The sequence below is a fragment of the Musa acuminata genome, chromosome BXJ2-5 (genome assembly GCF_036884655.1).
Source record: "Musa acuminata AAA Group cultivar baxijiao chromosome BXJ2-5, Cavendish_Baxijiao_AAA, whole genome shotgun sequence".
NCBI classification, from domain to species: domain Eukaryota; kingdom Viridiplantae; phylum Streptophyta; class Magnoliopsida; order Zingiberales; family Musaceae; genus Musa; species Musa acuminata.
In genome coordinates, this window is record NC_088342.1 from 10355375 (window position 1) to 10370343 (window position 14969).

Genomic DNA, 14969 nt, shown 5'->3' on the forward strand with positions numbered 1-14969 from the left:
TAATAGATGCACCCCTTCAACCCATCAGCAAAGGGCGAATATAAAACTATCAATACGATTATTTATCGAAAGAAAAAAATAAAAATTAAGTTTTAAACTCAAAAGGTTCTACAAGTTACAGTTGAAAATAACCAATAAACAAAAACATATGTTTATACCCAATGAAGTGTATTGATAAAGCTTAAATATTTTAAATTTTGCACTAGCATTTATGATAAGTATAAACATGCAATCCACATCATGCTTAAATTAACTAGTATAAATAGTTGACATATATAGACAAATATAAAAAAATAATAATCATGATAATAAGGAAATAATATGCACAATACCGTAAGAAAAACTTTGTTATTGATTGCACATATGCACAACATGCATGGAAGTCCTGCAATTTTATAGCAAAAAATACTTGAGACATCAACGATAATATGGCATTATTGTAGGTATGATAAAATATGATTTTGTATATCAGTCCCATTCGTGCATCCCATTTTTTTCATGTCTTTTCCATAGTTTATTGCCAGCATGAATAACTTATAGAGATAATGTACCAAATATGCCTTTATAAGAAAAGTGCATTATGTATGGAGAACCTGCAATTCACCACAATCTTAAAAAGCCCTGCTTAGCCTTTATAATGTTTTATGGTGGCACTTACAAAGTGGGGAGTAACTCGAGAGAATTTACCCTCGCTTGCTACCAAAAGTTGCCCTTACGGGAATTGGGCCCTATATCTTGGACTAACATAGGGATTGGGATGCCAATATTGATGATGGAAGAGTTTCTAATGGAAAGGCAAAGGTCATAATGTTTCATGCAAAAACGTAAAGAAACAAGGCCACATGAAAAATAGGTAAATGAAGAGACGATAGTACCTACCTGTTCATACTGAGCAGTGGATTACTTGACCAAGGTTGACAAGGACGATAGAACCAGTATCTCCACACCAAGTAGTTCGTGCACCTTCCAGTCCCAATTTGCTGTAAATCTCTGGAAATTCTATCCATGTTATAGATCAAGTCTAATCGATGCATCGTATCAAAGACTTACAAAACCTCTCCAAATGTGGATAATTTGTTAAAGAAATTGAACTCTGTGGCCTCCTGAGCACATTAATATCACATGAAATATCAGGAACCAACTCCAGGCTTTGATGCATCGCTGGTTGGTCGATGAGACTATCTTGGAAGACCTAATTGATGTTGTCTTTCTCAGGGTGCTTATCATCAGCAATGTCGCTGGGCAGATCAAGACCACTCGGTATCTTACCAGGATAATTGCTGTAACAAGAATCTGAACCAAGCATACTACCAAACAAAACCATTTTGCGTAATCAGTAAAATTTAGATGGCTGAAAAACATAAAGAGTGATTAGAACTCTCACCTTCTGTCAACCAACACCATAGATCGGAGCTCACAGTTAGCTAAACTGAGGAACAGCAAGTGAAGAGTAAAATAATTATAAGATACTATTCCATTGAACAAATAGTCATCCTATCAACACCAAAACAAGAAATCTGACAGCGGGTACTTGGTAAAAAATATTCAATTGAAATTAGACTCATGCAGTAACAAGTAACAACTGCAATAAAGTGTTACAATACTTGAAAACTAGGACATGTTTACAATTGATAAATGCTATATGTTCATAACTAGGATTCTAGCCTCTTCTATTTTCTAAAATATCTACTTAATTATAATCAAAATATCAAATATGCTGATACTACTTTTTGAAAGGGTTGGTGCACACCTCAAAATCATGTTTATTCAAAATACTAACTGGACTAGTTCCTTCTTCATCGAACTCCCGTAGTAGCATCATTAGCAATTTTAGTATACCAGGAAATTGAGCTCAATGGATTCTCTAAAGTGACGTCTGCAAAATTTGCCTTCAGTGAACATTTAGAGATCATTCATGTCTATTAAATGCAAAAGTACATTTTCTCAGTTGCATAAGCTTATTCAGGTGTTTCGTAAGGTAATATGACAAGGTGACTAAATCTTCTAGTATCCCCTATGCTGCATGTAAACATGCGAGTCATATTATTACATTTTTTTTGTGCTTCTATTTCCCTACTCCACATCATGCTCATTACCAATAAATCTAACCAGCCAGAAACAAACTATTATGATCAGGTAATTTTTTTGGTCAGTTGATTCATTTTATGCAGTGGATAATAATGCTCCCTAGTATTGGCGGGAGCCTCATGCACAGGTTCATTTTCAGTTCAGGAACCTAATTGCAAGGTTCAATCAAGATTGAAAAATCTAATTCGACCAAACTGGTAAACCGCTAGCTCCTTTTTCTCAATATGCACAAAGTATAATTTTGTTTATTACTCTATTTATGTTTTTTTTCTCAGCTTTTCTGAACATGGTGTGAAGTAGACAAATAGTACCACTATGAGAACAGAATAAAAAATGTATCAATAGACGCTTACTGTTTGCTGATTTCCTCTTTGACGATGGGATGGCAGTCACTACCAAACATTTTTAGGGTATGATACAAGAGCCCACTATGGCTAATGACAACAATCTCATTCTCTTTTCGTGTCCATAACCTGTAAAGTTAATGAATAAACAGTTAGATGTATAAGGTGAAACAAGTTTCATATAGTTTTTTTTTTTTGTTAAATGCAATGTTTTCTTAGGAGCTCCTTCCTGGCCTAATCTACATGCCCAGGAATTGGTCAACCAAATACTAACTTTGCTTAGATAAGGTTTATTAGGTAAGGCATCAGGAAGAAGATTTGAGACCTTGAAAGCGAAAAAAATAGTCATTTCAGCCATTTGAGAAAAAGCATGATAGAGCTGGGGAATCTAGTATATGAATTTAAGTCATATCGTCAACGCCACTATCAAATCAAATAGATCTAAGGAAAAGGAAAACCAGATGTTCCAAGAATATTACGATTCAACTGCAAAGTGTAATGCGATTTTTCCTCATACACAACATAATGGCATTTACTTTTCCTGTGTTAAGCTGTTCTGTCGGCAGAAGTGGCAAAATAGTTAATATTCTATAATCAAATTGACCTCTAATCTAAACTTAAAAAATGATTTAGCTGGTATGTTCAGGTCTATGATGTATTGGATATTGTAAATTATACAAAATACAGTTAATATTCTATTGGTAGCTTTTTTGCTTCGTTAAGTTCATTGATATCGTGTTTTTTTTAGTCTTCAAATAAAAGATTCATGAGTCATAAGCTTAAATAGTAAAGAATGATAATTTACATCTCCAGATAGAAAATCCTTGAAAATCTATTTTAACAAATAAAAAGTGGCACTATGTTGCAAAGCAAGCACAGTCAGGACAAGATACATGTAATGAATATTTAGCTCTTAAGAACTGTAATAGAATTAAAAACTATTCACATGTACAAGACAAGGAGCAGCTGTTATCATGGATTTAGGAGAATGTTAATTTTTCTCATCATGATATAAAAGAGAACCCTAATCAAAAGCAACATATATCGACAATTTTGCAGCACTAAGTGAAATATTTATCATTACAGCATCACTAATTTCTTTAGGAAAACATTTGACACAGTTATGAGAATATGAAGATGCAAAAGCAGTATTCCTTAGACTCAAAAAGAATGCCAGAGGACCACCAAACTTTGTGAAGCAGTTCAAGAAACAACTAGAAAAAAGTTGTGACTGTTACAAAAATGAGTATAAAGACAATTGAGTCAGCATGAAATATATGTGCCATTAAGAAAACTGAACAACCAGCCTTTGACCAAGAATTTTAATTTCAAATGATACCGCCTGGCTACGGCAAGGGAAGAAGCATTGAGAGAGAAGAGGAAGAAGATGCTCGAAGAATCGAGAGAACCTCGACACTTTCCGATCTAGCACCGCCCTCCCTCGACGATCCCAATCCAAAAGGTAACAGAGAGGTGACGGCTCGGCTTCTTCGTCGGTTCTTCACTGAACATCGTAGATGAGGAGAAGATCGGTCTTCTCCTCATCTGACGCGACGAGGAGAAGCGAAGGAGGTGACATCGCCGAGGTAGCGTACACCTCTTTTTTTTATATATTAGTTTTATATTATTATTATTATTATTATTATTATTATTATTATTATATATATATATATATATATATATATATATATATATATATATATACCGAGTGAAGCTCGAAACACTGATACGATACGAAATTATGAACCTTGCCTCTGACTAAACATGAACTCCTTCAGTGACATAAAAATAACTTTACAATTGTATAAATGAATTAGCCATGAACTAAAAGCACAACAATGAATTGGACCACACAATGATTGTAACAGCATTGATGGAAAAACAGGCAATAGCGGTCAGCAAACTGGTCATTCAAGGTTCTGTTGATATTCAGCAAAAGGTAGACAACTAGAAATTGGAATGAAGCTATCTCATAAGAAAACATAAAGAAATTAGTCAAATCCTCAATGGTTTGTTCATGAAAACTTTTCATAATACTGGTTATTTATTCACCAGTTTAAAAACTTTACTCCTCTAGCTGCAACCTCTTCATTTGTCTCTCTGACATCAGCTTTCCACAAGATGTCTTCATCATTCTCTATCTGAAAGAGAGTCAAATTTTACATGATACTCCAACAAAGACTAGCTTTGCAAACTTACTGATACTTGATATAGTCATGAAATTATTAAGAAAGTACTTGCCAAAGAAAAATCAATTGCAGGGAAAAGATGCCGATATTCGCTTATATTTCTCCTCTTATCACATGGGCGAACTCCCTGCAGTCAGCATAAGCCTTGTAATAAGAAAATCACTTATCAACTTTATTTGATAAATACAGAATGCTTATGGATAAACTTAACATCTAGAATAAATGTGAATTCAGAATTCAAATTGAATGCTAACTTCATAATAAATAACATATAAACTTATCACCAAAAGTCCGCCTCGAAGTGCAACCTATTACTGTTGATCCAAAGCATAATCAATAGAACAAGAGGACAGGCATGGAATAATAATAAATTATGTAAAACTTGGGATAAATCATGAAAAAATATGACATCTATGCTTGAAGACCAATTCTTCTGATCAAAATTGACAGAAGATAAATTAAACAGTAAGGTTAATCTTGTAAGTGAAACTTTAGAATTAATTATCAACCCAGTGGAAAAAGGATAAAGTAATAAATACCAAATGCTCCCGGCAAGATTCAACCGCTACAAATGGTGGAGAGTTCAAGCTTGAAATTGCAGGCCGGTTACTATTCCCAACGTTTTCAACCATTAAGGCAGGCACATTGACCCCATCACTATAGCTGTCTCCTCCAAAAACCCCTACGGCAGTTTGCATTGTTCTGTAGCAAAATTTATACCATTATAACAAAATAACCAGAGCCACGATTAAACTACAATCGCTTGATGCACTGATGACTAATGAACTATGAATTCAATGTAACAAAAACACCGCAACCATCACATTTATCTCATCTTTGCAAGCCTAATGCACAATATGGGTATCTGAGGAAGATCAAATGACCAATATACATATCCTTACCCCTGCAAATAGAGAGATTATATCCACAATAAGAATCCTGGTCACTCAAATTATAATGGGCAAAACATACCTTATAATGCAAGGTGAAGCCCTTGCAGGACCAAATAGATGACGCAATGATGTCAGTTCATTCATATCAATTGTATTTTGTTGTTCACACAAGTAATATTCTAAACAATTAATTCAATAACAATTGTCCTCTAATTAAACAAGTTGGATCAAGTCCATGAGAATTTTTTACTTCTTTAACAATGTACGGTATAGTATATCACACTATAACTTGTTTTACAGTCTACTAATAGAAAGAAGAGAGGACAGGCATTAATACAGATGTTAAAAAATAAAAAACACGATAAATTGTTATGACCAAAACTCAAAACCACGAGAACCAAGCTCCCAAACAGTATTTTAAAGTTGTGTCCTATGGTGGGTAGTGTGTGACGTGAGATTAATCATACTGGATAGGAATGTTAAAGTTACCTCCAGTTTAATCTCTAGTATCATTGTTAGGTCAGAGATATACAACACATGGATCATCCAAGATCCCTTGTAGCTGATATAGGGTCTGAAAGAGTTGTGCCCCACCACATGGCTGCCACAATACCCTGTGTTCCTCTACTAAGTCCAAATATTCATCAAGATGCACCAAAGATCCCAGTGTCCCCCGTACACCATAAACAACTACCATATTTGTTATAAATTGAGCCTACAATCATGTGAGTTAAGTTCACTTAGGAGTCATCAGATGTTGTTCTTGGGGGTAGATAGTAACACATACTAACCAAAGTCATTGGACATGTTCAACTATTCATGCAGAATTGGTGTGTTACAATAACTAAACACATGTACGGATTACAATTGATATGTCGAATCAAAGATAATGGAAAATAAGATGACTAAATGCATTTTTACCTTCTTTTTCTTCTAAAGTTAGAATCGCTTTCCAATTGAGAAAAAAAATACAAGTCTTAGACCCAATATATTGTAACAGTATAACAAGTTCTGAAGGAATAAATGATCTCAAACCAATCACATGCATTTAAAATTTTCATACCCTAAATATCTCTCCACAATATCTAACTCATCATATATCTCTTCACAATAATATACTACTACAAAACACCTAAGAACTAATAATGTTGATTCATTAAATTCAGCAGCATGTGGAATAAATACAAAAATCAAAAGGTTCCAGTCATGGCTTCAAATCTCGATACCAGACATCTATCGGTCCGTGGTTGGACCACTACAAATCCTGTATGCACCGAAATACCAACGCATAGTAGGCTGTCACGCTGATCAACACCAAGAAGGACAGAGGAGAAAAAGGAGAGGAGGAGTTGAGAAGAGGCACAGCGGAATAAGAGTAGGAGGAAGAAGAGGAAGAGGAGGCTGAGGACTGAGTGAAGGACCTAAGGTTGATCGACAGCTACTCTCTAATGCGGATAATCATGCATCACTTACAAACCTACAACAGCTTCAAATAAATCATATATCAATTCTTTCTCTCTCTGAAACTACAGAAAAAGAGTTAAATAACAATTCCCTTGGATAATGGTGGCAGTGGCGAGCTAAACAGGATTCAAGGGGAGTGGGGAGTAGAGAGAGAGGTGTTTAAAAGACGATGTCACTGTCAAAATTATAAAAAAAAAAATCAAACTGATGCATTAATAAATCTTATTTGAATGTGTCCATAACATCTTAAATGATTCTACTCACCATAATATGTATTTATTAGTAGAACACCAAAATTTTCAGGTGTCTTAACAACATTGAATTTTCATACAACAAAACAATAAACCTTCATCAGTTTTCATGAGTCATGAACTTATCCTTTGTCTAATTCTGCATGTTACTGTGTTTAAGGTATTACAAAAGTTGTAAATCATGTGGCTGGATGCAAACTGGACATTACATGTGATAAAAGTGGTGCATCCTAAAGTCAAGTTAAGCCAAAAATAACATAGATGACAACAAGGATATTCTTTTTAAGAGGAAGAGGAAACTTGGGTTCCACGACATTCACTAAACTCTTAGATAAAGGATAAGCCTGCAGTTGCTTGGTGCAATACCAAAACTAGAACCATCTTGACACAATATAGCCCCACCTAATGGAACTCCCAGAAAGTTCAAAATAATGGAAATCACTTACACCAAAGTTTTAAAAAAAAAATCTTCAGAACTTCAAAGAAATAAGGGCAACAGAATCAGCATCAGTGAAGATTTTCTTCTCGAAAGAAAAAAAGACTATTGTCCATGATTTGAGTGCAAAGAAAAGGCACAGGACTGACAGCACCAAACGCATAAGGTACACATGGCAACTCTGATCCCGTGGCAGTTTAATCCTTGATGTTCCAACAAAAGACTCGAGGCTCTAGTACAACATGACAAGGCCTAATATGTCCAACGATATTTTCAAATGCATTGAAAAGTGTAATACATGGAGATCTGTCCTCTTTCTACTTGTTAATACACAGAATTTGAATAAAAAAAGGGACAAAAATTCATACTTCAAATTAGTCAAATAATTCATATAAGGCATATAAGGATTCTACCTTAGCAAAGGAGAGGTGATAACCAATTGAATTTTCTTATATAGGCCGCAGGCTCTAATGTGTTTACGGAGATTATCGACCTGTAAGAATAACATAAATATAATTAAGCAATTTTAACTATCGGTCACAGGAAAGTTTCATAACAAGCGCATTATTAACATGTTAAAATATGAAAAAAGAAGTACCAATAAGTTGAACAAGCATGCATATTATCATACACAAAATCACTGAAGGATAACCGAACAAGTGTTGTTAGTTCTTGAAACTCTGCTCAACCATTCTTTATGCTGCTTTGTATAGATTTTATCTTTGCCACATTTCTCTCTGTGTCCTCTTACCTATTAATGCCACACACAAAGGCCTTTGTATATCTTCCTCAATCCCACTTTGCACAAAGGCGTCCACAAATTTTTCTTGCAAAACCATTCCACTCATGGGTTGGTTAGGAACTTGTGTCCAAGGTTGCCAAAGCACCCTGATGGTACATAGGAGTTGGAATCCTTACATGCCCATGCACCACCAAAGCAAATAAGCAGATCACCTAGTAACTTTAGGCAATTTAATTTTCTAAAAATTAACAATAAAAAAATAACGTTAAATATAATCTCAAATCTGAGCATACAGTTGATTGTGCAACAATGCATAGCCAGTAAAAGCTAAAGTCGATTAACAGTTTAATATAAAGCAAGTCACTATATTTTTACTCCATCAAACTATAAATGGTCTTGAATCTTGTATTAATTTTTCAATTCAATATTTTAGCATTTTTGCATGGTAAAAAAGAACTACCTCTTAAAGCTTATAAACCTTAAAAGGCTAATAGAACCTTGTTTCACCCCAAGTATCGTTTGTCAGGCCTGGACTCATGGGGCAAATATATTGAAATAGTTTTTAACCTAGACCGCTTAAGACAGGTTGGATTAGAAAGGCTAGAAAGGCAAGCCCATTTAAGCACCTACACATGCATCTAGGCACCCATGCGCCAGCATTTGATAGCATTACTACCAACCATATCCATTGTTGTATGTTAAACTGCAAAGCCTAAAACTATTGAATCCAATAATGAATAAACCATTAAACTAATCTGAGAACTATACCTCGAAAATTATGAAGAATACCTATGTGCATGTATTAAAATAAAAGAAAATTGACATCCACAGAAGTCACATATATTGATTATATCTCTAAATATCAAAGAAAACATACATACATAGTATGCAAAATGAAAAAAGAAAGACTATAAATTTGCCTAAGTCAATTATACCTAGCCAGTAGGGCCCAATTAAGCACCTAGGTGATACCTAGTGTCCTAGGCAGCAACTTTGAATAACACTAGCTACATCTAATTCACTCATATGTAAACCCAACTCCATGTGAGCTCGTGCTATTACAGGACTATACCTATTAACATCTCCATCCATCTCACAAGATTATGCAGCCATCTGACGTCCTCTAGTCACTTATCTAATGGCTCTAGATCCTTCAGTTTTTTTTTTTTAACTCACTTCACTCAAGTAAGACTCGCACTTGGAGTAAGACTCACTCTCCTGCTCTTATGACGCACATCAGTAGGCTGTCTCCTCAGAGACCCTTCAAACTCCATTTCAACAAAATCACGTCACTTTGTTTTATCTAACTTCTGGATATCTTTCTTTAGTTCAATATGGAATCTCCTACCACGTCCATACATGGCTTTTAACTTTGTCAAGGTACCATGTGGTGACTAGAGTAGTTTACTAACACAATAAATTGCACAGAATGCTGTCTGAAAGTACTTATGCTTAACCTCTTATTAGCCTCCCATTAAGTTCATTTACTTAAAACCATACTAATGTATATCCTCTCCATGTAAAACTTCTTGGATATCAATGAAACAAACCACTGGTGTCCTTGTTAAGTTCTATCAAATTCAATATTCCCCTAGCTAGAGTAGAGTTCCTTGGCTCCATGTAAATCTAAGTTGAATCTGCATGGATCTAACATAGTTCCCATAGATTTAAGCTAGATCCAACATAGACCTAGCCAAAATCTGTGGATCTTGGCCATTTATGTCTAGTTACATGATTACCATTGTTGCTTCACCTAAGATCAAATGTTTCATGCATTATTCTTTCTTGTTTAACTATTTTCTTTCAGTTTATGCACCAAAACAAATTTGAATAATTTTGATGCATAATTTAAGTCATAACTAAGTTGAACTACAATGATCTAGAGAGAGCATGAATAGATGTGCTGCAACTCACAATAATTCTTATACTTATTGCTGCATCAACTTCTACAATTTAATATGTTTTGAAAACAAATATTATCAGTTGATATCATCAGTCTCGCATGCAACATTTTCCACAAGCAGTAATGTTAGGAAACCATGTTGCATCTAGTAAAACATTTTGCACCATCCTACACAAAACTATTCCTGTTTAATTGCAGTCCATCAAATGATCAACAAAACTGAAAAAAAAAAAAAAGTGCATATATTCAACCAAAAATTCTTGACTGCCCTTGGATCCAATCAGGCTAGACTACTCAAATAAATAACATGCAGCAAACAGAGAGAAAGAAAGTCATTTATTGTACCTGATCCCATCCCAATGGAGTAAGGGGTGCATCAAAAAGTTCTGGAGATAAGTATGCTCTGTAGTCTTTTTCACCTTTCACATTATGAATGCCCTGTGCATGTCTGACCTACATACACATTTTGCATGTAATAGATTAGAGTTTCAGGTCCCCAAAAAAAAAAATCTTTGGTACAAGGCCACTTTAGAAAATATATTTAGCTAAAACGAACCAGGTGCACAGTTTTACAGCGCTGCAAAGGAAACAAGCTTGAGCTAGTGACACCATTCATATCTGCAGATAACCAAGTTAGAAGCTGGTGGCATTCAGTCAATGCAAAACCAGAGCAACTAGTGTCAAATTATAAACCTAAAGCATTGTCTAAAATTCTCTATTGAAAGGATGAGTAATACAAGGAGATTTGCAGATAATAAAATTTAATGTTTTTTAACTTTTCAACTTGGTACTAGCCCAGCTAAAATACTTTGAACCAGTAGTTCAAAAGAATCAAGTTAAATGTTTTGAAACATCTACGTAACCTGAACTATAAACAGTGGTCCTACACCATGAAGTACAAGAGATGAGGATGTGAATGTAAACTGGCATGCCCCTTGCAGACATATCAGCTCTAGGATTCTTGCCATGCCAAGCCATATCCACATAGTATTTTTATGTCCATCTGGACACATATCCACATATTAATTCTAAGTACATTGTTGGCACATTATCTTACCTTTTTCCTAAAGATAATGAGTGACCAATCCAGCAAAAGAACTCAAAAGATAAATCCATATCATTAATTTCTTCATGCTCGTTCCAAGTTCAAAATAATGTTTGTACGAATAAGAATCCCCTTCTTTACATGACTTCATCTCCATATAGATAAATATAAGGCCTATGGGGCAATTACTCAGAACTACATTCTGCAGCAAGCCTTCCTAGATGACAACAAGAATCCCATTAGCCTCATTAATCATATATTCATTAAAAAAGAAGTTCCTGTAGTTAAGTTCAAAGACTAGAATAGTTGTCAATGGAGGTGCAAAAACTTTATGGGCGCACCTTTTGAGATTTTCTCATCAAGAAAACTAGTCATCACGATTCTCACTCCTTCCCTATAACTCGAGGACAACTGGCCGGTGAAAGATGTGTTTCGCTACGTGATAGACAAAAGGTTTTGGAAAATTTGAACTAGATAAGGCAGACTGGCAGTTACCATAAGGTGACTCCTCCACCTACTTTGAATTCTTTGATCAAATATGTGACCCTATCTAAGAAACGTAGGCACCGAGTCTACTAGCTTCCCTGTGGACTACCGATCTACTAAATTACAAACCCTCTGTTGAAATCTCCTAGCTCAACTTTTCTTGAACACATCATTCTCCCTTAACCATGTTCTTTGCTCAACGGCTTAATGCTTTTGCTTTCTTACAACTGGGAGGAACAAGAAACCTAAACTTCTCTACGATTTTATGGAATTACTAGTACAATTTTTCTTTCCCAGTCGTTACCAATGCTGTCTTCACTCGGATTTCCGAACTGCCTGCCGCTGTGCGACTATTCGTCATCGATAAATCAAAAACGAAAGAAAATCAATCTCTAATTACGAATGGTGGAGTAACCGTACGACAAGACAACCATCAATCAAAGAGAGCAAGGGCAACGATCTTCTTCTTGACCAGGCAACCAATTTAAGGAGCACGCGAACGAGATCAGATCAATAAGGGAAGGTAGGTAGTCTCTTCCTTTCCTTGATATTTACCTGGGAAGCCGGAGGAGCAGCGGGGACAACACGGCCAAGTAGAGGCGGAAGAGAGCGGGAGGGGAAGAAGCGGTGGAGACGAGGATGAAGAGGGGGAGTGCTTTGGATGCATTATTAATATGTGGTGCAGATGTGGGGAGGAAACGAAAGCCCAACTTTTGTGGAACTTAGAATTCCAGCCCAAGTATTTGTTCTGGAATTTTCTTTATTTTATGTTTTTTTTTTTATCTATTAACAACCTTGTTATTCATAATCTCTTTAAAAATAAAAATAAAATAAAAATAATATTATTTTACTATTCATATTTTTAATATTATTGATTTTATTTTTTTTCTACAATCCCTTATTAGTCGTAATCATCGTCGACTTTTATCACCGAGGTTACTTGACATCGTCCCACTCGAAAAAGTGAGATATTTATTATAAAATGGATTGATTTCAATTTAAAGAAGAGATTTTCACTCAAATTTATAATTGATTCTCGAATTATAGATTAATTGAGGATTAGAATACGTAAGGAATATAAAAGTATCATTTTATATTTATTTATATTATGATCTTTTCTCGCCATTGTCATCTTCCAGGGAAGATGAAAAATAGCAAAAAGAGAAGAAAGAGGAAGTAGAGGAGCATATTTAGGTATATTTATAATTTAGAAATATTAAAAAAAATTAAAATATGATTGTAAATAATAAAATGGGGGTTATAAATAGCAATCTCCTTTCTTTATTTCTTTAACCCGAACTAATTAATATTAATGAACAATTTATTCAAAAAAATATATGTGTATTTTAATTTTTTCACATCATGTAGTGCGAAATAGGTTTTTTTTTAATATTTTTGTTACCGTTGGTTTACTATTTTTAAATTTTATTGTATAAAATCGAGCAAAATAACATATTTGATGTTTCAAACTCTCAAGTATTTACGTAATGTGGATGTATCAAATCTATTTACTAAGGATTGAAAATTATATACGATAAGGATCGATTATGAAGTATTCATAAACACTTATCGATTTAGGTTGATAGGCTTTAATGATTATCATGAAGATGAGTCACATGAGCTACAGAATCCATGACACTATCTCCTCTCTCATACAAAGATCCCTAAAGTGAAATGTTAACCTAAAATGATCAAGGTGTCCACATTAGTGCCACGCATTCTTCTCTTATAGACTTTGAAGTTTTGTTTTTGTCACGTCATGTTAAAACCTATCAAATGTTAACTCTAAATAGTTGTGTATTATTATTATACTTATATTTCAATATTTTTCATCACGAAAGATTATTTCGATACAATAATTAGGTTTTTTTGATAATTTTTATATGATTAATGTAACTGCACAAATTGGATTCATAATGCTTTAAATTTTTTATTTCTTTATGAGTGTATTCCTGATTGATATAAAGGACACTAAGAAAGTTACAAGAACTAATGCTTTTTTCTTTAAGGAACGTATAGAAAATGATCAATATTTGTGTAGCTATTGAAACTATGTGACACTAATCCTCTAATCCTCTGACCACAAGCAAAGAAGATTTCATGGTCAAGCAATTGCAGGAAGCAGCATCCTGATGACCTTTGACTTGTCGCAATGTTGTTACTTAGCCGAAAATAAAAAAAAGTCAATGCACATCCATTAATCCCAGTGATCAATCACATCATACTTTCAACCTTGTTTGGGACTCCATAAATCCGTGCAGTTATTGTCGTGATGGGGTGCACGCCCTAATGGTTGCAGACAATGAGATGATGGGATGTTTTCTTTGTCATCGAGTTCAATGTACACAGAATTGCAAGATACATGAACCAGACAATCTACAATAATTGGAAGATACTGGACATCTCTCTCTCTCTCTCTCTCTCTCTCTCTCTCCTGCCTTTCTTCCTCTTGCAGACACTTCACCGTGCCACCATGTGAAGCCACTTAGACTGACATGATAAGAAACCATCACAAGGTGACTGTGGATCTGTTACAAATGTCTCTCCTGGTCAAGATCATAGCTTGTGACTGAAGGAAAGCTGCATGCACACTTCTGAAGAGGCTCTCTACATTAATTTTCTGAGGATCGAGTCCAACTCCATGTCGGTAGTAGTCTTATTTATTTATGTCGTTCATGTGCTTTATTAAATTATTGACGAAAGATGGGAGTACCTATTTAATTAATTTTATCTGACATATATGATTGTTATGTGATAGTTCAATGTGAAAAAGAAATAGGGCCTATCTTTCATTAATCTAGACAAGGGTCAAATATAGATGATTATGAACTGTTTTCCTTTGTTATCCCTATTAATAAGAGCGAAAAACTGTTGAATACGATTAAGGATTATTTTTTTATAAATTATTTTATTAAATATTATGTTCCTTTATTATCAAATATAAAAGTTCATCTTCGTAACGAAGGGATGTTACCCTTTTTTAACCACTAGCGTTTACACTTACATAACTTAGGTTACTACATCGATGCAATACTGGCTTCTATTCAACGACCTAAGCCTCTCACCCTTAGGAATAACCCTAAGCTCTTTATTCATCCCCTCGAGTTGTTCTTAAATCTCACCTAGTA

The 14969-nt window shown here is 34.6% G+C and overlaps 1 protein-coding gene across 3 annotated transcripts; it reads right to left on the reverse strand.

Moving 5' to 3' along the window:
• Positions 1-611: 611 nt before the first annotated feature.
• Positions 612-12538, reverse strand: LOC135612462 (phosphoglycerate mutase-like protein 1). 3 transcript variants are annotated; one of them, XM_065108796.1, is made up of 11 exons: positions 12397-12537; positions 10867-10928; positions 10656-10763; positions 8079-8158; positions 5161-5323; positions 4674-4748; positions 4485-4573; positions 2442-2561; positions 1385-1429; positions 1270-1307; positions 612-1192 (listed from the first exon to the last, which is right to left on the reverse strand). In XM_065108796.1, exons 1-11 carry the CDS (start codon positions 12506-12508, stop codon positions 1179-1181), a joined length of 906 nt encoding a protein of 301 aa, XP_064964868.1. In that variant the 5' UTR covers positions 12509-12537; the 3' UTR covers positions 612-1178. The 3 variants fall into 3 exon arrangements, with proteins under 3 accessions (XP_064964868.1, XP_064964866.1, XP_064964869.1); XM_065108794.1 differs by having other exon boundaries at positions 612-1307; positions 12397-12536; XM_065108797.1 differs by lacking the exons at positions 612-1192; positions 1270-1307; positions 1385-1429 and adding an exon at positions 1464-1876 and having other exon boundaries at positions 12397-12538.
• Positions 12539-14969: the final 2431 nt, after the last annotated feature.